Raw genomic sequence first — 26,098 nt, forward strand, 5'->3', positions numbered from 1 at the left:
TTGCCTACGCATGATCTAGAGATCACCTATTTGTTCAAAATAAAGGGTTAGGACACAATCCTGCACCATTGAGTGCAAATGATTTGAATGGGGAGATTTCAGCCACATTGTGCATGCCATTCCGATTTCACTGTGGTTTTTAAGGTACCACTTTCTCTGAAAATACTGAAATGAAGATTATCTCTAACCCTGCATTCTTTTCATATTTCTCCAAAGAATTGCTGCAAATCACATCTGCAAATGTGGCCGTTGCATTTCCTTTGCTCTTCATTTTCGTCAAAGCTATTGCCCCATATTTGTCCTTTGGGTATTCCTTTGGTTCCATCTGCAGAATCTACCCAGGCCCCCACCCCACCCCCACTTCATCTGCATGACAGCAAGAACCTGAGAACAATCTGAGTCCTTTGCAGAGCTAAATGGAGTGTCAGCCCCTGTGGAATTTTATTTTTGTGCTTTTAACAGTAAATTGTCTGAAGTCTCCTTCTGCAGGACATGAGTCTTGCCCAACAGAGACTGACTCAATTCTGGTTCCCCAGGGTCTGACTGTGTAAATTTTCTAATAAACATACTGGTTTCCAAATTTCCGCAAGTCTGGCTGAGCTTTTGGAAGAGGAACTTATTCCTGCCACAAGGCTAGCAGCTTTGTTTGCCTCTTGCCTGCCACTTTGGATCCTCAAGTGCGGGGAGATGTCCAACTCTTCTTAACACGGCTACAGAAGAGATCTCAGCAAACTGTGGCATGGCTGATTGCTAAAATGTGCTCCGGACTAGAGTCTTGTCTTGCTTTGTTTTCCCCCACTTACTTCTCTTTGGATGTAGGCAGTAGTGGGACAAGAAACCTCATTCAGGCAGCTTCACTACTCAATGTCTGACCAAGTTCACTAGGCCATCAGATCTATCCAGGACAAACATCATAGCAGTAGTCCATGTGCTTAACCTGTGATTTTTGAGCAATGGCTCTTCAGCTGCCTGATCCAACAGAACATCGAATTACCAACCTATACCTGCAAACCCAACTCAGGCCCTCCCTCCATTGTGCCGATGATATCCAGTTCAAAAGCATGTATTTTCTGATACTGAAGGCACCTCCTCTTTCCATATTTACTCAAACCAATCCTCCTAGCTCTGCAGTTATATCTTCTTCAGCCCTGAATTGTTCCAAGGTCTGGAATATTATACAATAACAGTGTGTCTGATGAAATAAGGTTTAGCTTCCAAACATTGTTGCCTTAATAAATGTATTAGTGTTTAAGTTGCCACAGGACTCTTGGGTTGCTAGAATCCAATTCACATATGATATGAAACCAGTGTTTTATTGCAATTATGGTTTGGTATTGGCTTACTACTTATGGTTTGGTTGAGGGAAACAAACCATAAGCTCAGGGTCCCCTGTAACATTAAGTCAGAGGGGAGGAGTTAAGGAACAGAAGAGGAGTAAAGTAGCAGAAACAGGAACAAAGGAGCAAAGTACCTGAGATTCTGCCCATTCCCATGAAGCCATTGTTTTAACTATGGCTTAATGTGATGTGAGAACCAGGCCATTGTGTCTTCCCAAGGACCATTGAGAACTGCAGTGTTATAGACAGTTCTGTTGGCACTTTCAAAATACATCCATTTCCAGGGTTCCTGGTGGGATGCCACATAACATCTACATTGAAAACCAGCTTTGATCTTTTTTTTAATCTGCAGATGCAACCTAAAATGAAAAGTAAAGAGCAGAACACTAATATATATACACCCAATCTCCTAATTCTCTGAGTGTTTGGGTCCTGATTCTTACTCCTGTAATCCTCTTATGTACCATATACACCTCATTTCCACCTTGCTGGCCAATAAGTGCTGAAAACATGTAGCTCATTGGAAAGCACAGCAGTGGTCTGCCTCGCCCAAACTCTTACACCACCAGGAAGCCAGAATGAATGGTTCCACAATAGGAACCAGTAAATTCACATTAATGCTGGAAATGGGGATTCATAAGCAGATAATCTAGCGCCACTCTTCCATGTTACTGTTCTGTTTTCTTCCTGCCCTTTCCCATTCCCCAACTTTCCTAGGTAATATGAAATGCCTGTCCAAAGGTTCATGGAGGTTAGGCTGAGGAATGGGGGGAATTCCAGAGCAACTGCTTAGTCATGAGTGTCTCTTGTTTTCACAAGTTCTCTTTTAAAGCAGTTGCTCTGGAACTGAGTTTGAGTTGGCACGGAGGCTTGATCCTCCTAAATGCGTTGAGTTTGTAAGGGGGCAGGTCTCCCAAAATTCTTAGGTTTAATAAATTTCAGAAAAAAGTCAGTGCTTGGAGGTCAAGCTTTAATTTTGAAGATTTAATTGTGGAGATGCATAATTTTTGCTGTTATTGGTTTCACTATGGAAAGGCAACATAGAAATAAACAAAGATGAGGGTGATACTAGATTTGGCTGCAAACATGCATTCAGCTGCCAACATGCCCCATACACTAAAATCAATGGAACATGCCCATAATTGAGTTTGGGACTGAAGTATGAATTAATTGCACTGAGCTGGGAAGGGAGGGGTCCTGAAGGAACTGGAGGAAATTATGGTGAGTGGATGTTGGCCTAATATACAGATCTGGCCATGGCAATTGCCTGTTTCAGTCACCCAAAAAAGGATGCAAAAATAGACTGAGCTCCCAAAGAAGCCAACTGAGTGTGAGGCATGAAATAATCAAAAGTCTGAGAGTGTGAGGTTTTATACCTATTTATCCCACAGCAAGATATTTGGGGCACATCACTCAGGACCAAATGTGTACATCTCTTCCTAGAAGTTAATCCTCTTAAGACATCACTGACCCACATATACTTCACAGTAGCCTCTATTTCATAAACTTTTGTGGCCATGGGGTTGGTGAGGGGAGAGTGGGAATAAATCTATAATGTACAGATCAGATATTTTATTCCTTAGTCTAATCATGGCAGCCCATTCAGTCTGGATATAATAAGGGCTAACAGTTTTCCTTCTGATACAAGCTAACCCCTTACATCGGGGGTAGCCAATGTGGAGCTTTCGAGACGTCATTGAACTATTAACTCTCATCATCCACGGACACTTATCTTGTTGGCTGGAGCTGATGGGAGTTGTAGTCCAACAACGTCTGGAGGGCACCATGTTGACAACTCCAGCCTGACATAAATGGGAGCTGTAGAGGCAAAGACTACTAGATGGAGCGGTTCTTAACTCGCACAAAAGTTTCCTGTCAGGCACATGCAATGTGAACTGCAAGGGGCAAGAGCCAAACAGATAGCACATGGGAGTTTGGATTTCCTGATCTCCCCACCCCAGAGCGAGGTTGTGATTCAGGTAGGGGAAATGTCATGGTAAGGTAAAGGGACCCCTGACCATTAGGTCCAGTCATGACCGACTCTGGGATTGCGACGCTCATCTCGCTTTACTGGCCGAGGGAGCCAGCGTACAGCTTCCGGGTCATGTGGCCAGCATGACTAAGCCGCTTCTGGTGAACCAGAGCAGCTCACGGAAACGCCATTTACCTTCCTGCCGGAGTGGTACCTATTTATCTACTTGCACTTTGATGTGCTTTCGAACTGCTAGGTTGGCAGGAGCGGGGACCGAGCAACGGGAGCTCACCCTGTCGCGGGGATTTGAACCGCTGACCTTCTGATTGGCAAGTCCTAGGCTCTGTGGTTTAACTCACAGCGCCATCTGCGTCCCTTAATGTCATGGTAGAAAGGGTTAAATGCCTTCTCTCTTATTGATGCAGGAACGTCTATTGACACAGGAGCTTCTCCCTTCCACTCACTTACCCACGGCTGTCTGGGCCTGCCTTAACATTGCTAGAAAAAGTTTGAAGATCTGACCGAGGTTCTCTTCTGGCACATGCCCTTTGGCACTTGGGAGCAAGTCCCACTAAAACCGTGGTGCTGACTTCTACATAGGAATATGTGGGATTCCACTGTACACAGGCCTGCCTGGATGCAAAGGCACTTGGGAATGGTCTGCAGGCTACATATAGCATTTTGGAGAAAGACTGATACACAAATATGACAAAGAAATACTCCTACAAGAGAGGCCCGAAATTCAGCACCCCAAATTCCTTTTAATGCCAGAACTTCATGTATGCCACACATGGGGCTCAGTCTCCTCAGGGCTGGGTTGTCACAGTCTGTTGCCAGGATTAATTGGCAGAAATGAATCATTTTCACTTGTCGTTCAGCCAATACCTGGCTTGGCTCTCACATGTTCCTGCATTCTGCTTCAGCTCCACAAAGGGCTCTGGGCAGCATCTTATTGTTTGCATTTCAGAGCAGCTGCAGCAGCAGCAGCCTCACTTCCCAGAACTGGTTGCTGGTGTTTATTCCTGGCTTGCTATGGCAGCTGCTCTGGGGCAAGGGAAACTCTCCCTTCCGCTCCTACATTCTGTCTGTGCCAAGGTCAAGCATACAGATATTGCCTATTCCCAATGTCAAATCTCATATCCTAGGCAAGAGGACACCAGCTGACTCACTCTCTCTCTCTCTCTCTCTCTCTCTCTCTCTCTCTCTCTCTTGCTGGTTAATGCTGAGCATTCCTTTCCTGGTGGTATTTGAATATTGATGATGGGGGGAGGTAGAAAGGAACAATGAGAATTTCATTGCATGTGTCTTCCAACTCCTTTGCATACAAGAAAACAGTGATGGCCACTAGGAGACTTTCCCTGCATTAAACAAAACAACGCAGATTTGTATTTTTAGTACTATACAGTATCTACAACTAGTAGCCATGGCTCACAACTAACAACCACAATAAGGAGAGGGAGGCTGGATTGTGTTTGCTCTGTGGAGATACATGCACACATTATAAATGAAATCAAGGAAGCAACCCAAAGAGGCAATATTGTAGTAATGGGTGACTTCAACTACTCTCCACATAAACTGGTTACATAAGTGTTCCAGTTATGACAAATAGGTACAATTTCTAGATATCCTAAATGATTGTGCCCTAGAACAAAACAGTTGGTTATGGAACCGACCAGAAGATTGGCAACCCTGGATTTAATCCTGAGTGGCACCCAGGACCTGATGCAATATGTAAGTGTTGTCAAACCAGTAGGGAGCAGTGACCATAGTGCTATTAAATTAAATATACACGTAAATACCAAAAAAATCCAACGCAGTCACATCTGATTTCAAAATAGGAAGCTTCCCCCACAGTGACGAGATTGGTAAAAAGGAAGTTGAAAGGGAAGGTCAAGAGGGTCAGATCACTCCAAAATGCTTGGGAAATGTTTAAAAACAAAATCTTAGGCATTCACGTCAGATCAGAAAAGGTACCATAAGGGTCAAGAGGGTGCCAGCATGGTTAACAAGCAAAATCAAAGAAGCTATTAGAGGCAAAAAATCGAAGTCTTGTCCAAATGAAGAGATGAAAAGGAACACAAACTTTGGCAAAAAAAAAAAAAGCAAACAAAGGATGTTTAAAAAGGGGGGTGGGGAGTTTGAGCAGCACATTGCAAGCTGTCTCCCTGGTTTGGGGGTTGCCCCTGGTTCTGGTGCAGATCAAATAAATGTATCCTCGCCTCCCTCGTTCTGTCAGATTCAGGCAGATGGCTAGAGGAGCTGGAAGGGCCCTTGCACATGTGTGTGTGTGTGTGTGTGTGTGTGTGTGTGTGTGCTTGCTTGCATGCATGCGTGCGTGCGCAATGGTAGAGGCCTGGCTGGAAAGCTTAAAGCCCTCCATCACTACATGGGAAACATTGAAGAAAAGGAAATACGAATTGCCCCTGCCCCACAGCTTGACCAATCGCGGCTAGGAGCTAGGTGGAGTCAGATCTAAAATAAAGTGTAGACTTGCCCACACTGGCCAGCTTCCATTTTGACTTGAAATGTTCGTTCTGGACTTCTCAGAAGTACGTAAAGGCAAGAATCAGCTGCGGGTGGGGGAGCACCAGCCCATAATGGCGCCCACCTGAGAGGTGTCAGAACTGCGCTCTGGCACGCTCCGTCTGAAAAAAAGCATTGCTTTCAACGATCACTCATTGAACACCGCAGAGCTCCAGTAGCACTGAAAACGCACACCCACAAAGAGGTGAAGGCATTACAACATTGATTTATTTTTTAATTATTTTTTCACAAAATTACACAAGAGTGGGGGGGGAGGTGAACTGTGCCATTTAACACTAGTGATGGTGACTGTAATATCTGTGGAGCAGTATTCCAAACAGCACTTGCACAAACGTCTTAGGAAATCACATCCCCCTCTGCAGTTTGACTGTTGCAAAAATGTAAAGAAATGCTACCTTGAGGGAAGACATCTGGATCTCATGCCGCAAATACGTAAGAACTGTGACTTTACTGTGCTATTAAAACTCATCTTCTGAGAAGACCCTAAGAGCTGCCCCAGGCCTCCAGCAGTAAATACCTGAATTGCAAAGGGCAGCTTTACATCTCTATAACCCCAGTGGGCATGCCCTGGGGAATCCCAGGCAACTGGGGAGAACCCAATACATATATCCTAGCATTCTGGGCCACACACCTACCCTTCTTGCTTTATGCGTTCACTGTGGGATCACAGGTATCCCTGCAACAAACACAATTATTGCACCAAGTGGCTCTTGCACAACCACTGTACCAAAAAGCCTCCAGCCCATGCACTCCTTTGCTGTCCCAGCTCACACATCACATTTCTCATGTCATCATGGGAAAATTCCAGCAGCTGACCTAAGCACCCATTCCAGCAGCTAGCCATTCTAGGAGGGAGGCTACCTCAATCTCTTGCTCCTCTTGCAAAACCAACTCCTTCCTTTAAGAACTGCAGCTGCAGCACGCATAGTCATTGGTTAATCCAGTAACCTGACCTGTTTCCCTGAGTCCTCAGGCACGGAATCAAGACAAGAAAGGGGGAGAGGTTCTTGCCCTTCTTGTTCCCAAACGTTTCGGCACGGGTTCGCCTCTTTTCCCTGAAGCTCTTCTGGGAAGGGCAAGTGAGGATAGGGTGGAATGCAGCCCTCGGAAAGTTTGAAAAGACAACAAACAGCTTAGAACTCTGTGGACAATTAAACCCCAAACCTTTCCATGGTCCAAAGAGACTCTGCCAAACACTACAAAATGCTAAGTGGGTGGCGGTGGGGAGATGGGATGGAGGGAGGGAGGAACACCTTCTCCAGAGCAGCAACTGCTTTAAAACATTTACACTTAGATGGTTCTGTCATCATCCAGCTCAGTTTGAGAAAATGCCTTCCGAGTGACAGTGGCACAAGGAACTATCTACTCAAAAAGGATTCCCCTGGATGCTTTAGCTCTCCTAAGAGATGTTTATGTTTATCCCTGAGGTTGCTTTGCAGATACGTGGGTGAGTTAGCTGGAGGGGGAAAGTTATTTTAATTGCAGCATTGAAGAAAGGAGTTGTGCAACAGAAAACCAGCAGCCGACCAGGGATATGATACCGGGTGCTTGTTATATTAACAGGATCCTATTGCTGTTTCAGCCTCCTTGAAATCTATCTCCTGCTCCCATTTTTACCCACAGAGGGGCAGTGAGGGTGGAGAGAAATGGCTAGCAAAAAGCTAATTTTCCCAACTGCTGTGTGAGCTCCAAAGCAGCCTCAATGTGCTTCCGGAGGGGTGTTTATCATGGAGTTGCTGGTAAGGTAAAGGTAAAGGGACCCCTGACCATTAGGTCCAGTCGTGGCCGACTCTGGGGTTGCGGCGCTCATCTCGCTTTATTGGCCAAGGGAGCCGGCGTACAGCTTCCGGGTCATGTGGCCAGCATGACTAAGCCGCTTCTGGCGAACCAGAGCAGCGCACGGAAACGCTGTTTACCTTCCTGCTGCAGTGGTACCTATTTATCTACTTGCACTTTGAAGTGCTTTTGAACTGCTAGGTTGGCAGGAGCAGGGACCAAGCAACGGGAGTTCACCCCGTCGCAGGGATTCGAACCGCCGACCTTCTGATAGGCAAGTCCTAGGCTCTGTGGTTTAATCCACAGCGCCACCCGCATACTTTTTCATATAAATTGTTGTTTGTTTGTTGCACTGTCTACACAATGTTATCAGCATCAAAATGCTAGCCCTTATTCCCCCCCCCCCCATATTTAATCTGGATTTATCATTTCTCTGGAAAATCCAGTGAGTTTCAAAATAACAGCAACCTGTTGCTAGAGACCCATTTGTGGTATATGAGTGACCTGTTTACAATATTAAGCACCCATGTACATAATATGGTGCATGCTACTGGACAGCTCTGTTGAGTTATGTAAATAGGGAGATTTCTCAAGGTTCACTGAGATAGAAGAGATGCTTTGCAGCACCTGGGCAGGATTTCAATGCAGAAGCACCACCTCCGGGGCCAGGATGAAACCAATCAGCTACAGAGGGAAAGTACTTTCCATGTCCCAACCCTAGACCTCCAGGAGCAAATGGGTTTGCAGCACACAAATGTCCAAAAGGAAACTCGGCTAGAGGTCTGCGTCAATGCCAGAAAGCTCCCAGGTTTGATCTCTGTGCTCTAAGTAGTGTCATTGCGGTGACCTGACAAGCCCTTGCCCTTTGTGTAACAGAGGCCGGCGAACGTCACTGCTACATCCCAGCCAGAGCGGAAAGAGCGCCCTCTAGTGTGCGTCGGTCGTCCCCCGCGGATTCTCCCTTTTTTACCTGGGTTTAGCGGAATACGAAAGGGGAACTAGCGGGGGGAGGGGAGGGAGTTTCAATACTTGGGAAATCTGACTTCTGGGTTCAATATTCAAATGACGGCTGTCTTCTAAGAAATTCAAAACACTGACTGGAAGGTCTGCAAAACCAGCTGTGGTTTGATTTAAGTTAGAAGTGAATAATCGTCAGGATCTTTACCCTGAACTGGAGGGGGGAGGGAAATACCAGCTGCTGAGAGGCAATTGGGGTGGGGGGGAAACTACTGCCATTATGCTGATCTTTTGGAGCCCCCAGAAGCAGCTAGTGGGGGGGGCTGGGTTAGATAGATTCCTCTGTCTGATCCTAGAGGCTTCATCGTTTGTTCGTAAGAATGCATTTAGTCTTAAGCAAATTCCAGGAAAATCGCCTGCTTCACCCATCTCCCTTCACAGACTAAGCCTATAAAGAAAGCTGAGGCTTCGCTCCTAACCCAATTTACCCGGGAGTAAGCCCTACTGAATTCAACAGAGCTTACTTCTGAGTAGAACGGTTAGCGTTGCGCTGCAAATTACTACCCTCGCTGGGACTCCCCTTGCTAATGCACGACAAACTCAAACCTATAGGATTCCCTATAGCGCCCGTCCCATTCGCTATGGGAAGGACTTTCTTATCGCGGGGGACAGATGGTGGTGGGGAGGTTTCACCTCTCTGACAGACGTGTGCTGTGCGCCCCCACCCAGGGCACCAATGCCCCGCGTGGAAGCCTCTTTCTTTTCACGCGTGCCCGCGGAACCCGACTATCTTCCCGGAGCTACTCCACGTGGCTGCCCCCGGCCGCCGCGAGCCTCCTCGAGCCTTTCTGGCCGGGGGAGACGTGACTCGCACCCCTCCTCCTCGTTCTTTCAACCAAGCGGTGGGCTCCAGCCGCGGCCAGGACCGAGGCGGCGGCGGCAGGGGGGGAGGGTGGTGAGCGAGGCCTCACTGCCCGGAATGGGCTGGCCGCTGGCTGCCTGCCTAGGGCGCGCTCGCGAGGAAGCTGAGTTCCTGGAACCCGGAGGCGGGGCTGGCGGATGCTCTATAAAAACCTCCAGCAGGGGCTCTGGCGGCTTTGCAATTAGGACGAGCCAAGCACGCAAAAGCCAAAGGGGCTCCCGCTTCCCTTGCAAAAGCCTCGCCAACAAGCCGTGCGCTGCCGGCGCCCCGCTTCCCGCTGCCTCGTTTCTCGTCGCTCCCCAGGTAAACCGGAGCTGACCCCCTCCCCCCAATCTTTCTTTTTCTCTCTCTCTCTCTCTGGCGTAGTTGGCCGGCCAAGTGCTCGGCTTTTGGAAGCGCGTAGACGGGATGGGGCGCTCGCTCGACCGTGCGCTCCGGAGAGGTGCCTGCATGGAAAGGCAAAAGCGCGCCGGGGAAGCCAAGGGCAAGGCGCGGGGGTGAGCTTTCCGACGTGCAGCGGACGGAGAGCGGGGGTAGTTCGCCCATAGGGGTCTCCCAAGCCGGGGTGCCACTTAGCTTCAGGCTCAAGGACACAGCCACCAACTCGGGGGAACGCCTCGGAAGGTTTCCGGGCGGCTGGCAACCCCGCTTTGCCTGGGGAGGAGGATGGCGTGGGCCGGGCCCTGCGGGGCCGGAGCTGCCGGGGAGAAGCTGCCCTTTGTCTTTTAACACCTGCTCTTTTGCTTCGCCAGGTCCGTGTTCTAGCAAGCCGCTGCACCCGGCAGCAGCCCCGATCGCTCGGAAAGCTGGCTCCCTGCGCCATGGTCACCCACAGCAAGTTCCCCAGCGCCGGGATGAGCCACCCGCTGGACACCAGCCTGCGCCTCAAGACTTTCAGCTCCAAGAGCGAATACCAGCTGGTAGTGAACGCTGTGCGCAAGCTGCAGGAGAGCGGCTTCTACTGGAGCGCGGTGACAGGTGGGCAGGCCAACCTGCTGCTAAGTGCCGAGCCCACGGGAACCTTCCTCATCCGAGACAGCTCGGACCAGCGGCACTTCTTCACCCTCAGCGTCAAGACTGAGTCGGGCACCAAAAACCTGCGGATCCAATGCGAGGGGGGCACCTTCTCCCTCCAGAGCGACCCTCACAGCAGCCAGCCCGTGCCTCGCTTTGACTGCGTCCTGAAGCTGGTCCATCACTACATGCCCCTCCCCGAGCAACAGCCAGGGCAGGCACCGCACCCCAAACGTGCCTACTACATCTACTCAGGTGGGGAGAAGATCCCGCTGGTGCTGAGCCGCCCTCTCTCGTCCAATGTGTCCACCCTGCAGCATTTGTGTCGCAAGACGGTCAACGGGCACTTGGATTCGTACGAGAAGATGACCCAGCTCCCAGGTCCCATCAAAGAATTCTTGGACCAATATGACGCTCCCTTCTAAGTGGCTTCTTCAGTGGGGGTGGCCCACCACACAAGCACAAGGACAGGACTTGGAAAATGATGGCTAACAAGATTACAGGGCGAGACAAGAGACTTTTCCCCCATTCTGGCTTGTGGAATAAGAGGGACTGGGGGCATGGAGCAGGCAAGGAGCCTCTGCCCAGCACAGAGACGGTCTTGCTGTTGTTTGTTCTGGATGGTTTGCCCTTGGATGGGGTACTCTGTGCAAGAGACCGATGATGGTGCTTGACTATGGAACAGGCTGCTGCTCCTTCACACAATTGTCCTTCCCAGCTACAGCCCAGTAAATACTGTGTTTATCTGGCTTGTGCTGGGCATATCAGAATGGTTTGCAAACCTCCCTAACCCATGGACAGTTTACAAAGAGCATTTGCTCTGCACTGGCCCAGACCACCTCTAGTAACCTTTGACCAAAACCATTCTGCAGAGACAATGAAACTAATGCACTGGAATCCAGCTAGTGCCTGAAGACCGACTTTTCCTCAGTTTTAAGGGGAAACCTTTTTATATTGTTATTCATCTTTACCTCTCTCAACCTCCTGGAGGGGCAGAATATCTTTTCATCCAAAGCCTCTTCCTCAGAGGAACTGCCGCACATCCATACAGGGGACTAAGCCTTAAAACAAACTCCACATCCTCTGATCCCATGGACCTGGGTTGTTACTGCACACTGCATGGGGGAATGCCATATACTCTCTGTGCAAGCAATGGAGGACATCATTTTACAAAATTGGCACCACTGCTTTTAGAAAACCTAAATGGATAATGAATGATCTAGCCATTTCCCCTAAAGCGTTATTCAACTTTGGCTCCTGCGCCCAGACTGATAATCTCTTGCCTTTATTCTTGGGTTTTCAGCTCATCAAAAAATGGTCTTGTATCTACACAGAGGTTGTGGATTTGCTTGGGCCCTAAATCGCACTGAATAACCGAAAAACATACAGGAATGTAGCAACAACAGAATTACCTGGAACTCTTATTATTTTTTTGTAAAAAAGGAAAAACCAAAAAAACTGTAACCAAAATTTTGTGTGTTCATCTTATTTTTCCATATCAGGGGTTTAGAAGGGCAGATGAGGTTTTGTTTTTACAGAAAGAAATGTTTACAGACCTGCCTTAAAAAATATATCATTCTGTCTTTTATAAAGATTCCACCCTTCAGCCTTGCAGGCTGTTAGACATGCTTGAATACTCAACCAAAAAAATCAAACTTGGAAGAAAACTTTGCACATCTATTTATATTTATAGTCAATGGATTTTAAAAATGACGTTCATTAATTTATAATAAAAGGCACTATTTTTTAAATGAAATGCTTGACTATCTTCTCTTTTCTTCCACTCCACCCTACTCCCAAACATTCAAAAGATACATGCATCCTGGACATGGCTTCTGCCATTCTCGTAACAGCATTAGAAAAGTTGAGGAGATACCATAATCTCTGCTATAGTCCTGCACTGCTAGAAAGGGCAGGCAGCTACATTGCAGCATCCTTGTGTAAAAAAAAGGGAACTCTTCATGCTGGTGTTGGCCAGGCAGGGTCCCAGTTATTGTCAGGAAAGGTATCATCTCTTTGTAACCATTAATTACAGAATACTGGGGCAGTCATGTTGCAGGAAGCATGCAAAATGCACTTTGGGAATGACTGTCCACAATTTTCTGCTTAGGAAGGGAGGTTCTCTGGTAGATGTGGTTAATTCTACAGCACAGTACTAGAACCACAAGGGACAGAACTACTTATGATAGCAGCACAGCTTTGTCTTCAAGCACACACAACTATGAAACAGCAGTAAAGCAATGTTGCTGTGTGACTGAAGTCAAGGCAGTGGCGTAGCGTGGGTTGTCAGCACCCGGGGCAAGGCAAGTAATTTGCGCCCCCTAACTCATGGATTTTAGCACTCGAGTGCGAGCGCCCCCCCTGATGTTGCGCCCGGCCCCCCTGCACCCCCACGCTACGCCACTGCTTCAGGCCCCCCAATAAAACATTTGAGGGGGCCAGTCCCCCAGTTGATGGGCATTGCCAATGTGGTAAACTATGCAGGGCGGGGCTTACCTGCCTCCCCCCCCCCCCAATATCATACTGTATTCACGTTGGCACCCCTGATGAACTCAGCGGGGCTTACTTCTGCCCCACAAGCCTTTGCACCTCCGCGTCTCCTTTCCTCTCTATATGTAAGAGGGTGAAGGTCAGGCTGGCAGCGCGAATAAGGGCCCCACTGCTGAAGGCCTCTCCCGCCACGACCTCCTGGTCCACAGGCAGGGCAAGAAAGTGCCTTTTCCTTGGGGGGGGGAGTCTTAAATTTCAAACCATTATTATTATTATTATTATGAATATCAAATGTGCGTGGTTTCTCTACCTCCACCGACGACTCGCCACGTGCGAGGAGGAAGGCAGGCTCCCTTCACCTCCCCGTCCCCTCAAGGGAAAGGGAAAACGACGTGAGGAAAAGCAACGCGGGACAGCGAGCGAGGTTCTCCCCAGAGCCTTTTCCCGCCGCCCCCTCGCAAGACAGCCCTGAAGCCGAGCGCGGAGTGAGGGGCGGGGCCCGGCAGAGTCTCGCTGCCCCCCAGCGCCTCTCGAGGGGGCATGAGGGGCGCCGCGTCAAGGGCGCCCGTGGGCGCAGCGGCGGCTCCTGTCAGGGCACGATGCGGGCGGGGGTCCCTCGCGCAGCTGCCGCCGCCGGCTAACCCTTCCTCACCCGGCGCCTCTCCCCCACCCCGTCCGCCCACCCATATCCCGCTCAGGAGGGGCCGGTGGGCTGGCGAGTGCCTCACGGCACCAGCACCAGAGAGGGAGAGAAGTCCGCCTCCCGCCGCCGCCTTTTGTTAAACAGACATTTTAAATCGGTTTAAATGCACACTAACCTAGCAGTAACACCTCCCCTCCCAAAACTGGGCTGGTCGGGTGTGGTTCTCTCCTGCGCTGAGCGCTGCGCTGGGCGGCCGCTGCATTGTCCCTCCCCCAGATAGTCCCTCCCTCGCTCTCTCTCCGCTCCCGCTCCGCACCGCAACGCGGGCAGCTCGGATTGGATTCGCACAGCCAACACTGTGAGAGAGAGTGAGTGAGCCAGGTAGGGGCAGAGAGCTGCGAGTGCGCCCCCCAAAATGTTGCGCCCGGTGCGGTTGGCACCCCCTGCACCCCCCACGCTACGCCACTGAGTCAAGGTTCTGCTGCTGTTGCATGTAGTGCTATTCTTTGTGCTCCTGGTGCAACACTTTGAAGCAAGGCCAGAAGATCTACCAGCTACTAGACGATAGGGTGGCACGTGAGGGATTTTAGCTCAGAGACAGAGAACACAGGTTCAATCCCTGGTGGCTCCAGTGTTAGAACGTCCCAGGTTCAATCCCTGGTGGTGGTATAAAAGATCATCTGCTTAGAGCCTTTCAGGCGAAATGGACCAGTGATCTGATGTGATTGGATCAAGGCAGCTTGCTGTTTGGAGCAAGTTACCAGCAGAGATCAGGCAGTCTGAAAGCACTGAGCCCAGTCACTGCCGGCTATTTCCCTATTCCTGCAGCCATTCCCCCATCCCTACCCTGGCCCAGGTGGAATGGGACTAGAAAGAAGTTCATAGGAGGACATATGAGAAGGTGCTGCAGTGTGAAAGGCGTGGCCAGGATACAGCACCCCAACTTGCCTGTCTACTGTGTCATTTAAGGTAAAGCACCAAAAGCAAACACACCCATTCTTCCCAGAAGCAAGCACATAAAAAGATACATTCCTTTGGGTGTATAAACTTTCAGCGGAGCTTCATGCAATGGCTGAGGGAAATCTAGCTCTAGTTCCTGGTGTCTTATGGCTGGACCATTGGGAGGTGTGATAAGATAGCTTGTTTAGCTTGGGGAGCTTTTCAAGGGCAGTGGAAAGTTCTGCAGAAGGACGTGCAGGCTGCCTGTCAGCTCCCTCGCTGTGTTTGCAAAAGGCTGCTGCTTTATCATTCTGGTATTTGTTAAAGAAATGGGAGTGGAAGAGGTGTCCTCTGATGGGTCCAGCAGAAGTCCTGGCCTTTTCCCACTTGTGCATTCAGGTGTGTATGATGTGCTATGTTTATGCATGCAGCCACCTTAATACAAGCATAACCTCTGTGGATTACACAATGGGATTAATCCTGAGGGAGAATCCCAATCTCCCATTTCATCAACAAATGACAAAGAAGCAGCCTTCTGTAAGCACAGTGTAGAGGTAAAACCTATAGAAACTACTTTACATGAAACTGAATCAGGCATGGTTGACGGGTGTTTCTTGCCCACACCCCACCAAGTTATAATCTTCTCCACCTTCTCTGCATTGCTCTCTGTAACTCTGCATATTAGACAGGTGCCACATTCAAAATTCATTTTCTCTGGTTTCGCCAGCCTGTCCTTTCATCACAATTTACTTTCTTCCTTTAAAAGCTCATGATGGTACATTTAAATGCACACACAAACCATTTATTTTCCGCTGGTGCCCCCTTTATTTATTTTTCCTAAATGGCCACTAGTGTGCACAGAGCACATTGAACTCCTGGAACTTCTTCCCTAATCTATTTGTGCATTCCAGCCACAGGAACAGTAGGGCAGCTCAAAATTTGGCTAATGCAGAAAGCAATCCATTCCTATCCTACCCATAATAGTGAATGCCCCTGCTTATTATGGCATTTACCCGACCCCCTTGACTACTACCACCATCACCACTCAGGTAAACATGTGGAGGTTTGATTTTATTTTGATTTGATTATTTAATTTCTATACCGCTTAATGTCTCTAAGCAGTATTCAAAAGAGTAGCAACAACAGACAAACACTCAGTTCACCCACAAAGGCCTCACATCAAGAAGAGTTCCTGCAAACAGCAGACTTCACTCTAGTCTCTCACTCTAGACTTGCTTTTTATGGGCAGGCCCAAGGTGGATGGTACTTCCTCAGGCTGCCCAAGGCTGTGTCCCATTCAGCTGCACTCTCCACACCCAGTTCCAGGTACAGCAGGTTTGCTGGGTTTCCCAAGCAGTCCAGAAGTTGGGAAAAGGACCCCCCTCCACTCACAGCTCTTTCTTAGCCCTCTCCTCTCTTTCTCCTCCAGCTGCTTGTTGATTCTATCCATCCTTAAAGGATTCTCTCTCACCTGTTCACTGTTACTTTATTATGCAAACACCCACAAATCAGGCTCATTGATTCCCTTGAAATTGAGGTTGCCAGGAAAGCGGAGGAAACCTCCATATACCTTTAAATCTCCTACCTGTTACTCCTTCCCTGCTTGCTTAGCTGCGTACCTGGCGCACTGATCAATTACAACAGACTTGGGAAAGAGCTGGCTGACAAGGCCAAGGATGCCTTTTCTGACTTATCTTCTGCTGGATTGGAAAATTTGCAGCTATATAAATGTTATCAGGCTTTGAATCTGGTAGATAAGGTTATGTTCTAAATCCACTGTCAGAGGCAGTATTCCTCTAAATAGACTAGGAATCATTCTCCACATCCTTAAAAAAGGCCAGAAAAATGCAGTCACCAAACTTCAAAATGTGATTTAAAATTGTTTTGTGCGAAAGAACACATGAACACACACATCTTTAGATGACAATTCCTTTCTCCAAGTCTTCGGGCTGAGTAAGATTTATTTGTTTGGGTGTAATTAATTTTATGGGGGGAGGGGTAAGATTTTCAGTTTATTTTAGCTTCTTGTTATTAAAGAATACGAATGGAGGAAGAAACAGACGTGTATGTGAGTAAACATAACATGGGGATGAATGTATGAATAATCTTATTTATTACTACATTTTATCCTCCCTTTTTTTACAGAGGGCTCACTTCTTCCCCTCTCCATTTTATCCTCCTAGCAACCCTGTAAGGTAGGTTAGGCTGAGAGACAGTGACTAGTCCAAAGTGACCCAGTGGCCTTTGTGCCTGAGTGGAGATTTGAATGCTGGTCTTCCAGGTTCTAATCCAGAACCATTACTCCACACTGGCTTATCCCATGAGAATTCAATAAAGGAACATCCACTTGAACACCAAAAAAGCAAGATGGACACTTCATAAGATGTTCAGGGAATTAATACACACTCCATCCTCCAATCAAGCAGGGGATTAATCTACACTTCGTAGACACAAAGCAGATTATTAATCAATCGGTTCCTTAATAATATATGACATCTGAGCATAGCAAACATGTTCCTTGCAGACAGGCGAAGCAGTCTGGCAGTCTAATTCTTGATTCAATGGTGTGGGCAGAGGAAGCAATGGTTTTCACAATGGGGAACAGGCATGTGTATATCATAGGCTTGTGCCAGGTTCAGGGAAACCACACAGTTCTCTCAAAGAAGATCACATCTCCCCTCTAATTTAATCCCAAGTGAAACATGATTTCATTAGGCCACGGCAGAGGGAATAGGGTTTTTTTCTGGGAAGCTGCCTCTTGTGCCTTTAAATACTGAAGGGTGGTCCAAAGGTTCTGTGATAAAGCTTTCCTCAAACCTGCTGCACTTTGCCGGTTGAATGTGCGCTTGTCATGCAAGTCTTAAAAAGCACAGGAGCTTGGCCAGGGAAACAAGGAAGCAGCCAGAAAAAAGGAAGGAAGACACACATGGAGTCAGGCCTTTCCCCCAGCCTGTGGCATAGCTGCTGTGTTTCTAGCCCTGTGGCTCCCTCTCACCCAAGCAGGGCAAATGGAAAGGAAAAGAATCGCTGCACGGGCTCTTTAAGCCCTGCCCCTGTCCAGCCCTTCTGGCCTATTGTCCCAGCCCTGCCAGGAAACCCTGATTCCCAGTCGGAGTTACAGCTATGTCAAGAATGTCCAGGCGCAGCAAGGCCGGTGGCGCCATGCCAGGCCCAGCCGAGGCACATCCCCAGCGTCAGTGCCATCTGATCCTGACCGGCACACCCCCCTCTCTCCTCCCTTGCTGGGATCTGGGTTTCCACGGCAACAGGATTAAAGGCTGGAATATCACTGTTTATTCTTCGGCCTGTGCCAGGAAATGAGAGGCCTTCGCGCTCCCTTTGCTCCCCGACTGCCATCTAGGGGGTAGTATTCATGGAAACGGTTGGGTAGGGGCCTGGCTGTTCCATGAAAATGAAGTGATTAATTGGCAAGGGGGAGAGGAGGAGGAGGAGGGAGAAAATGAAGCAGCCAATCTGAGGAGAGAGTCGGGTGGGGTGCCCTCAATTTGTAGGTCCCTCGGAGGGGACTCTGCATGGTACATGTGAGAAGCAGTCTCTTACTGCCGGCCTGCATCTTCCAGGGAGCAGGCCACAATACATACACTGTTCCATCTGCTAAACAAAAATGCCCTTTTTGAACCTACAAGATTCCCCCCAAAAGACATTCACAGTAATCATTAAGAACCACCAAAGCGGGGAGAGTCGTTCCCACTCCAGCCTGCCGGGTTCCTTGACTTGGAGAATGCAAACTTTGTGCTCTGTGCGCAACATACCAGTCCTGTCTCACCATATTAGTCGCAATTGCCTGGAATTCATTTTCTCTCCCCCAGCCCAGAATCGCGTGTCCCCTCAGCTGCTATGCTTCCCTTTTGCTTCAGGACCCAACACACTGCTGCAATCAGCTGCTGATTCAAAAAGTCCGGGAAGCTTTGTGAGTGCCTTTCGTTTCTTGGAACGTCCCCCAGTCAGCAATGACGTGCTGGAGGAGCAGCAAACCTTTAAGCAGAAGTTTCACAAGCCTCATGCTTTCCCCAGAAATGTCTCCTGCATCATATAGGGAAATGTGTCGGTGAATGTGTCAGTAAGTCGCAGTTCCCTTCCTTACTTCTTTACCAGCTCTGGGAACAAAGAGAATCTGAGTCGTAATGGTGAGAGTTTACTTGATGGGGGGAGGGGGGTTTGGCAAGTATAGCAGCTCAGCTGAACAGAGAAATTAATATTTGGGCCTGGTTTCGCTGGCAGGAAATACCCTGTCCCAACAGGAAAAGTATCTCTACCAAATGCAGGATGCACAGCCCTTATCTAGCGCTTTACACAATTAACCAGTTCCTGTCGCTCAACGTTCTGAGAAAGTAAAACAGAAACTTTCCAGAATTATACCTGATTATTTGGCAGCCCTTTTGAACATGAAAAAAGTGGGTCTTGATTCATTCAACCCAATTGCATGCAAATTAGATTGCAAATCCAATAGAACAAGGAGAAAGTTGCTGCGTGTACAGAACTTAATCATACACTCATTACTCATTCTCCACCTTACCCCATACTGAGATTTTGCAAAATTCATATTAACTCTCATGCTCTGCCTTATTTGGGTCAAGATTATGTTGTGTGATCATCTCCTGGAAAGAACAAATGAACTCTGCTTCGGTTGATAAGGCTGTCATATTGAAGGGGGGTGAAGGGGGGAGGTCAGGTTGCTAGTGAGAAAAAGGAGCCTTGCCCATGGAATGAATAAAAGCAGCAAGGTGTGGAGAAGTTCTTCAGCTTTTCCAGATGTGTGGCCAGAAAAGGGTTGGCATTTTGACAGTTTTGATTCTTCTCTTCACAGAGGTTTCTAAAAGGGCCATTACTAAATGACTGCCAATTTGCTTTAATAGAAAAAGGGGCCTTGGTCATAATGTTTGAACTTAAAATGCTTCATGTGCTTTTATTCTGAATCAACAGAGGGGCAGTTGTTGCAAAACAAAAAACCCAATCACACATCATGGGTAATTCAGAAAAAGCTGTTTCAGATAAATCAAAGGCATGCATCAATGACACAAACAAGGTAGTGTTCTCGCTACAGCAGGGATAGCCAACCTGGTGACCTCCATATGTTGTTAGACTACAACTCCCACCAGCCTCAGTCAGCATGGCCAGTGGTCAGGGATGATAGGAGTTGCAGTCTGAAGGTCACCCCATTAGTTACCTCTGATCTAGAGCATATGACAATAATGAAAAGATGTATATTTTGATATAATTATCATATACAAGTTATACTTTAATGGGTAAATTCATTATAGACACCTACTACAGCTTTGTTAGCAGGCTGGATAACCTCAGTTCGTTAGAGCATGGTGCTGATAATACCAAGGTTGCAGGTTCAATCCCCATAAAGGACAGCTGCATATTCCTGCACTGCAGGGGGTGGACTAGATGATCCTCAGGGTCCCTTCCAAACCTATGATTCTATGATTAATGAGCTGCATCTGCTATGGTTTAAGTTAGGATATAAGTGGTGGATTTAAGGCAGCACTGGGCGCCAAACCTAGGGGGCGCCGCAGGGCACCACAACTGTAACAGTGAATTGAACAGAATGGATAGGCGGGGGGGCAGGGAGAGCAAATTTTGGGTCTTGCACAAGGTGCTGCTGAAATTTGAAAGACCAAAGACCGCCCCTGAAAGGGTCACCACACACCCCATAGGGCAACTACTAAAACTGACTTAACAGACGTTAACCAAATGAAAGGATTCTTAAGACTATATCCAAGACTGCCCACGGGACGCATAATTTCTCAAGAGCTTCATACATCAGTTTCACAATGCAGAGCAGTGGCTGTCAACTTTTCCAGACCTGACACACACTTCAACCTGCACCTGTAACAAGAGACTTTGCTTGCTCATTTATTTATTTTACTTTTCCTTCCAACAGACTTTCTCCTTTCCTATTTCTTCCTCCTTTCTTGCTTTTTTCCTTCTCCTTCTTCCTCACATAACTGTATGATATTCTGCTGCCCTGCTAATGCATCTGTACTCTAGTCCGCAAATGTTTATGCCACGTAATAAACTTCTTAGCCTTTAAGGTGCCCTGAGATGCTTGCTTGTCCGCCTAATGTAACCTGACCAGGATGCAAGCTGTGCATGATATTCATGTGCATGCACATTGCTATATTCTCTGGCATTTATTAGGATACACCTGTGAGAAAGTGCAACACACCCTCTCGAGATCACTGTGTTGGTATATGGGAGTTTGGTTCTCCTTAAGTGTTAAATTATACTTTTCTATAGGTGTTACTTTGGAAACAGTGCTGGCTGCTACACCCTTTTAATTCTTTCTCAACCTGCATACTCGTAAAACAAACTTCTCTTTTCAATCACCAGTGTGCTTTTCTTCAAAAGACACTGACCTTGCAAACATTGCCCTGAGTTTCCCATGAATCCGGGGACAGAGAACAAAACCATTTTCAACACACAAGCAGTTGGAGGAGTGGTGGGTGGAGTTTAGCAGCAACATCACAAGATCAGACAGCACAAGAAATTCATTACAACTACTACTTCTGGCTGACTAGAACATCATGTGGCAGCACTGTTTCTCAGTCATTTAAACCAGAAGTTTTCAACCTTTTCCAGTCCACAGATCCTTTGACATTCTTTCTGCAGTACCCCTGTGGGACACAGGAGCCCAGTAATGTCGCCCCTTGCCTGCAGAGCTGGCAGCCTCTCAGCCTTTTTCGAACACCCTCCTTTGTGGAGTGGTCCCTCGGCCTTTTCTCCTCTCCCTTCTTCTTGGGAGTCCTCCAGGCAGCTGCTGCTTGCCCCCTCCCCCAAGAGAATTGCCTCTTCACACTGCCCCACAGGGGCCTGGGACTTGTCTGTCCATTCCCAACAGCAAAGGCTAGTGGACTGGCTGGCTGGGCTCCCTTGCCCACTTGGTTGCTTACTCCGAGGCCACCTCAGCTCCTGGCAGCTAGCACCCCCTGGCCAGCCCCAGAGGGACCATTTGCCTGGGGAGCTCATGGCCAGGGCTGCTGCAACAAACAGCTGTGCAAGCCTTTGGAGGCAGAGACAGGAGATGGCATCAGAGGAGGGAGGGAAGGAAAGAGGGACAGAGGCCAGTGTTGCCCACGGCACCCCTGACCATCATTCAAGGCACCTAAGGGCACACTGGTTGAAAACCACTGATTTAATCCATCATGCAGGAAGCTTTCTGCAATCTCCCTCCACCCACCTCCAAATGTAGGGAACATTTTGACATTTTCTTCATAAACTGGGCTGCAGTGCTTTGTCAATTAATCTGTTAAATTAAGAATCTTTGTATCTATTTAAAATGTCTCCCTGAAGAATCAGGGTGCTGATACATTTTAAGGAAACATTTCATGCAAGTACAGTACAGTCGCACCTTGGAAGTCGAATGGAATCCATTCTGGAAGTCCATTCGACTTCCAAAACCAAATTGCAGCTTCTGGTTGGCTGCAGGAAGCTGCTGCAGCCAATCAGAAACCGTGGAAGCCCCATCGGACATTCGGGTTCCACAAGTACGTTCGGCAACCGGAACAATCACTTCCGGGTTTGCAGTGTTCAGGAGCCAAAATGTCTGAGTTCCAGGGCGTTCGACAACCAAGGTATGACTGTACATACAAAAATGTAAGGTGAAAGAATAATTTCCCCTTTTCTCTTGCACAGGAGGGAATGCTACTTCTCAGATGTGAGACAAATATGTGTGTCTCCGTGATTGGAAAGAATTGCTTCCCCATAGGACCAGCTTAAACAAAGAATCTATCAAACATGTGGAGAAAGTTGTGTGAATTCGTTCTGCTTCTCCAGAGTGAACAAATCCTTTCTACAGCTGCTAACAGCAACACCATTCTGAGCACATTCTCATTGTACGGGCAAGCACAAGGTGAGGCTCCAGGGACAGAGGGAATGAATAGAGACCAAATAAACGTGTGAGTTGAAACAGGCTACAACTTTATTATTTATAAAGTTGTATATTATTTATACAACTTTACGGCAGTACTATGGTACTGCAGGGCCTTTTACAGTCTGGCCCGAAAGAGGTAACGGAACTGATGCTGTGACATGTCTTGCAAAGCATTTTGAGGATAAAATTGCTTGCATCTGGAAACTTCAGCTGGTGCAAAATTCAGTGGTCAGGATAGCTCAATGGGGGAAGGCAGTTTGAGAATATAATGCCAATCCTGGCCAGACTGCACTGGCTGCCAATTGGTTTCTGAGCCCAATTCAAAGTGCTGGTTTTTTAAATGGCTCAAGATCACAATACCTCAAAGACCACCTCTCCAACCCGGACCCCGTGGTCATCATCTGAGGCCCTTCTTCGTGTGCCTCCTCCATGAGAGGTCTTGGAGGATGTTAACACAACAGCAAGCCTTTTCTGCTGTAGCTCCTCACTTGTGGAATACTCTCCCCAGGGATGCTTGCCTGGCGCCTTCGTTGCATATCTTTAGGTGCCAGGCAAAAACATTCTTCTACTCCCAGGCCTGTGGCCAATCTATGGCCTATGACCTTTCAAACTGGAAAGGGGTATTATTTTTGTTTGTTTGTATGTTATGCATTTTTTGGATTCCATATTGTAAACCACCCTGTGATCCTCAGATGAAGGGTAGTATAGAAGTCTAATTTAATGATGATGATGATGATTGATGATGGTGTCAGTGGGGTTGGCATGGCAGTAGGGCAAGGACTGGATATTGATTCAAGCAGCCTCTCCCTGGGCACATGACAATTGTAATGTATGCCCATCAAAGATCACATTAGACATTTAGGCATTCAACAAATGAATATCCGCCCTTCAAATAGGAAGTTATGAAAACAGATCAAAGAGGAAGATGTTTCCCCTGAAGACGGGATCGGGGAATGCATACTTATTCTGGGAGGGTATAATATGGCAAGATCTTGCATTGCCGGAAGAGGCATCTGAAGCTCATGTGTGGGCAGCAGAAGACACTCAGATTGGATCCACCCAGTTTCCTGTTACTGGAAACAGAGACACACCAGCAAAATCCCATGGTGTATAAACTCCATACATCAAAGGGTCACGAGGACTTGATCTCCCTCTGAGTATAAATGCATCAGCAAAGGAGCTGACTGTCCCTTTCTCATCCTATCTAAATGAATTAATGTGACAGGTATGGTGGGCAGCACTTTTTTTTTCTTAGAAAAGCCGTATGAACCGGCCACATACATCTCAAAGGGTTACAAGCTCCTTGAAGTTTAATTTGACATTTCTTCAATTCCTCAGTATGCACATGGTTCCTTAAAGTTTGCAGCTACTTACCTATGTTCCTGTGGCCTAATACCATATTTTAGTATTATTTCTAAGAGTGGAATGAGATGAGAGGAGTTCTGAAGTCATCTCTTTCCAGCCCATGCCACGCTTCCAGGCCTCCACTTTTGTCTAATTTTTAATCATCTGGCTTTGTGACCATTCCCCTAACAGATTTCTTTTTCAACATTTCCCCCTTTCCAGCTGCGTATTTACTAACACAAACCTCTTTCCTTCCGTTTTGTTTGGGGGTTTTTTTTGTCCTTTTCTTTGATTTTGCACATCTCAGCATATCTTGCAAATATCCGACTTTGTGCAAATCTCACATAACAAATACAAGTTATCACAAGAGGAACTTGCCCGGAAGTAAAGCTGTGCAGGGACAACAACAAGTGAAGGAAACATGAAGGATTATAAAAGTACTGCAGTGGTGTGGACCACTTTAAGTTTAGTAACAACAACCTCACAAAGTCCTAATGGCAAAAACAGCAGAGCATTCACAGTACCACCATTTCAATGACTCTCACATGCACTTCAGATTTTTATTTTTATTGGATTTGATATCCCACTTTATCACTACCCAAAGGGGTCTCAAAGCGGCTAAAATTTTCCTTTCCCTTCCTCCCCCACAACAAACACTCTGTGAGGTGAGCGAGGCTGATATACTTCAAAGAAATATGACTAGCTCAAGGTCACCCAGCTGCTGCATGTGGAAGAGCGGGGAATCAAACCCAGTTCACCAGATTATGAGTCTACTGCTCTTAACCACTATACCACACTGGCTCTCTAGATTTCTGTACTCCGCGTTAATTAATCTAGGGCAGGAATGGGGAAACTGGCAGTCCAAGGGCCACATTCCCTTTTGGGAGACTTCATGCGTGCTGCATTCAAGTGGTGGGTAGGGCCAGAGAAAAAAATGTGGAGGGAGAAATGCATGCAATTCTAGACACAAAAGTCAAAGGTTTCTGTACATGCACACGCCCCTCTCCTTCCTTCTTCCAGGAAACAAGCAACATCATCATTGTTCAAGGACACATTCCGGTCAGGCAAAAGCACACGAATAAAGCATGAAGGGGGCAGGGACTAGTGAGGTGTGTGGCTTGGGGTGGAACATGGCCAAGTGAAAGTCCCAAGGGCCAAATAGAGAGGCCCCCTGCTCTAGAATAACTGCTGCCATCACAATAATCAATACAGATTACAATCCCCATTTGAGACTAGAGCTGTGCACACACTCGTTTACTCTGCATCCGGCGCACTCCCACCACTGATTTGGGAAGTGGCGTACACACGACATTAGTCACTATCCATATCCTGTATCTATCCTGTCATTTCTTACGAAATACTGCGTTTTTGATGCATTTCCCCCAAAGCAGCTCTGATCCAAGTTGAGAAAAATAAATGACCTGGCTGCATTTTAAGCCTCAGGCAGAGTAGGAAGCGCCAGGATATATAGCATATCCTATTGAAAGAAGCATTTGTAGTTGTGACATAATTACTGGAGTTTATTGCTTCCCAGTCAAGACACTGGATAATTCCCAGCTGCACACAATTCCTGCTCTTGGCGGCCTATTCCTGCTTAGTCTGGGCTGAGTCAAGAATAACCCACAGAATAGGTCAGGGAAGGGAGGAGCATAAGGCTTCCCATTATTCAGTGACTGCTCATCTTTGTGCCTGAATTTCTTCACTCATCGCTTCCCAGAGAAGCTCAGGAACAGGCTGAACTACAGCTGGGCATTTACAGTAATCCCCCGTGTTCCTTCACTTCCCAGGTCAGCCCATTCTCCTCGAACAAGTTATGACCCTTCAGGACAATTCAGAATAATGAATTCGGAAATCTGTGCCCATATATTTGGCACAGTTGGAAATACGCACCCAGGTTGGCAGCAGCATTGCTAAATGGCACCTTTGAGACATCATCAACCAACTATGCACTATCACTGCATAAATAGTTGTGTATAAGTGGCAGTGTTCTACAATATTGTTATCTTACAGTAATAAACAAGAACCAAGAAGAATTCAAATTTAAGGTCTCATCCAGACTTCCATTTACACCATGTTTCTAGGAGTGGGCGTTAAAGCTCCGTCTCTGAGCGGGTGCTTTTGTTTTTTTGTTTTTGTCCTGGCACTTTTTCCTGGGATAACCCACTTTTTACCGTGGAATCAGAGCAAATGGCAATCAGGTTTTCCTCGGGTTGCTGCTTGTTCCAATTCAATGGTAAACCACAGGTTTTCCGGGGGGGGG

At 47.5% G+C, this 26,098-nt stretch overlaps 2 protein-coding genes and 1 long non-coding RNA gene across 4 annotated transcripts in view; 2 read left to right on the forward strand and 1 right to left on the reverse strand.

The window, feature by feature from the left end:
* PGS1 (phosphatidylglycerophosphate synthase 1) overlaps positions 1 to 26,098 on the reverse strand; it is a 125,611-nt gene that overhangs the window by 43,147 nt on the left and 56,366 nt on the right. The window lies entirely within an intron of this gene.
* On the forward strand, positions 9,592 to 12,278 carry SOCS3 (suppressor of cytokine signaling 3). The gene is made up of 2 exons (XM_081903538.1): positions 9,592 to 9,811; positions 10,261 to 12,278. Exon 2 carries the CDS (start codon positions 10,330 to 10,332, stop codon positions 10,945 to 10,947), a length of 618 nt encoding a protein of 205 aa, XP_081759664.1. The 5' UTR covers positions 9,592 to 9,811; positions 10,261 to 10,329; the 3' UTR covers positions 10,948 to 12,278.
* LOC309363581 overlaps positions 16,742 to 26,098 on the forward strand; it is a 44,422-nt gene continuing 35,065 nt past the window's right edge. The window contains exons 1-2 of one of the 2 annotated variants that reach the window (XR_014165433.1): positions 16,742 to 17,958; positions 18,473 to 18,742. This is a non-coding gene — a long non-coding RNA (uncharacterized lncRNA). Of the gene's footprint in view, positions 18,743 to 26,098 lie in introns of both variants that reach the window. The other variant, XR_014165432.1, reaches the window with a different exon arrangement.

Source organism: Podarcis melisellensis (assembly GCF_964234715.1).
Source record: "Podarcis melisellensis genome assembly, chromosome: 2".
Lineage (NCBI taxonomy): Eukaryota > Metazoa > Chordata > Lepidosauria > Squamata > Lacertidae > Podarcis > Podarcis melisellensis.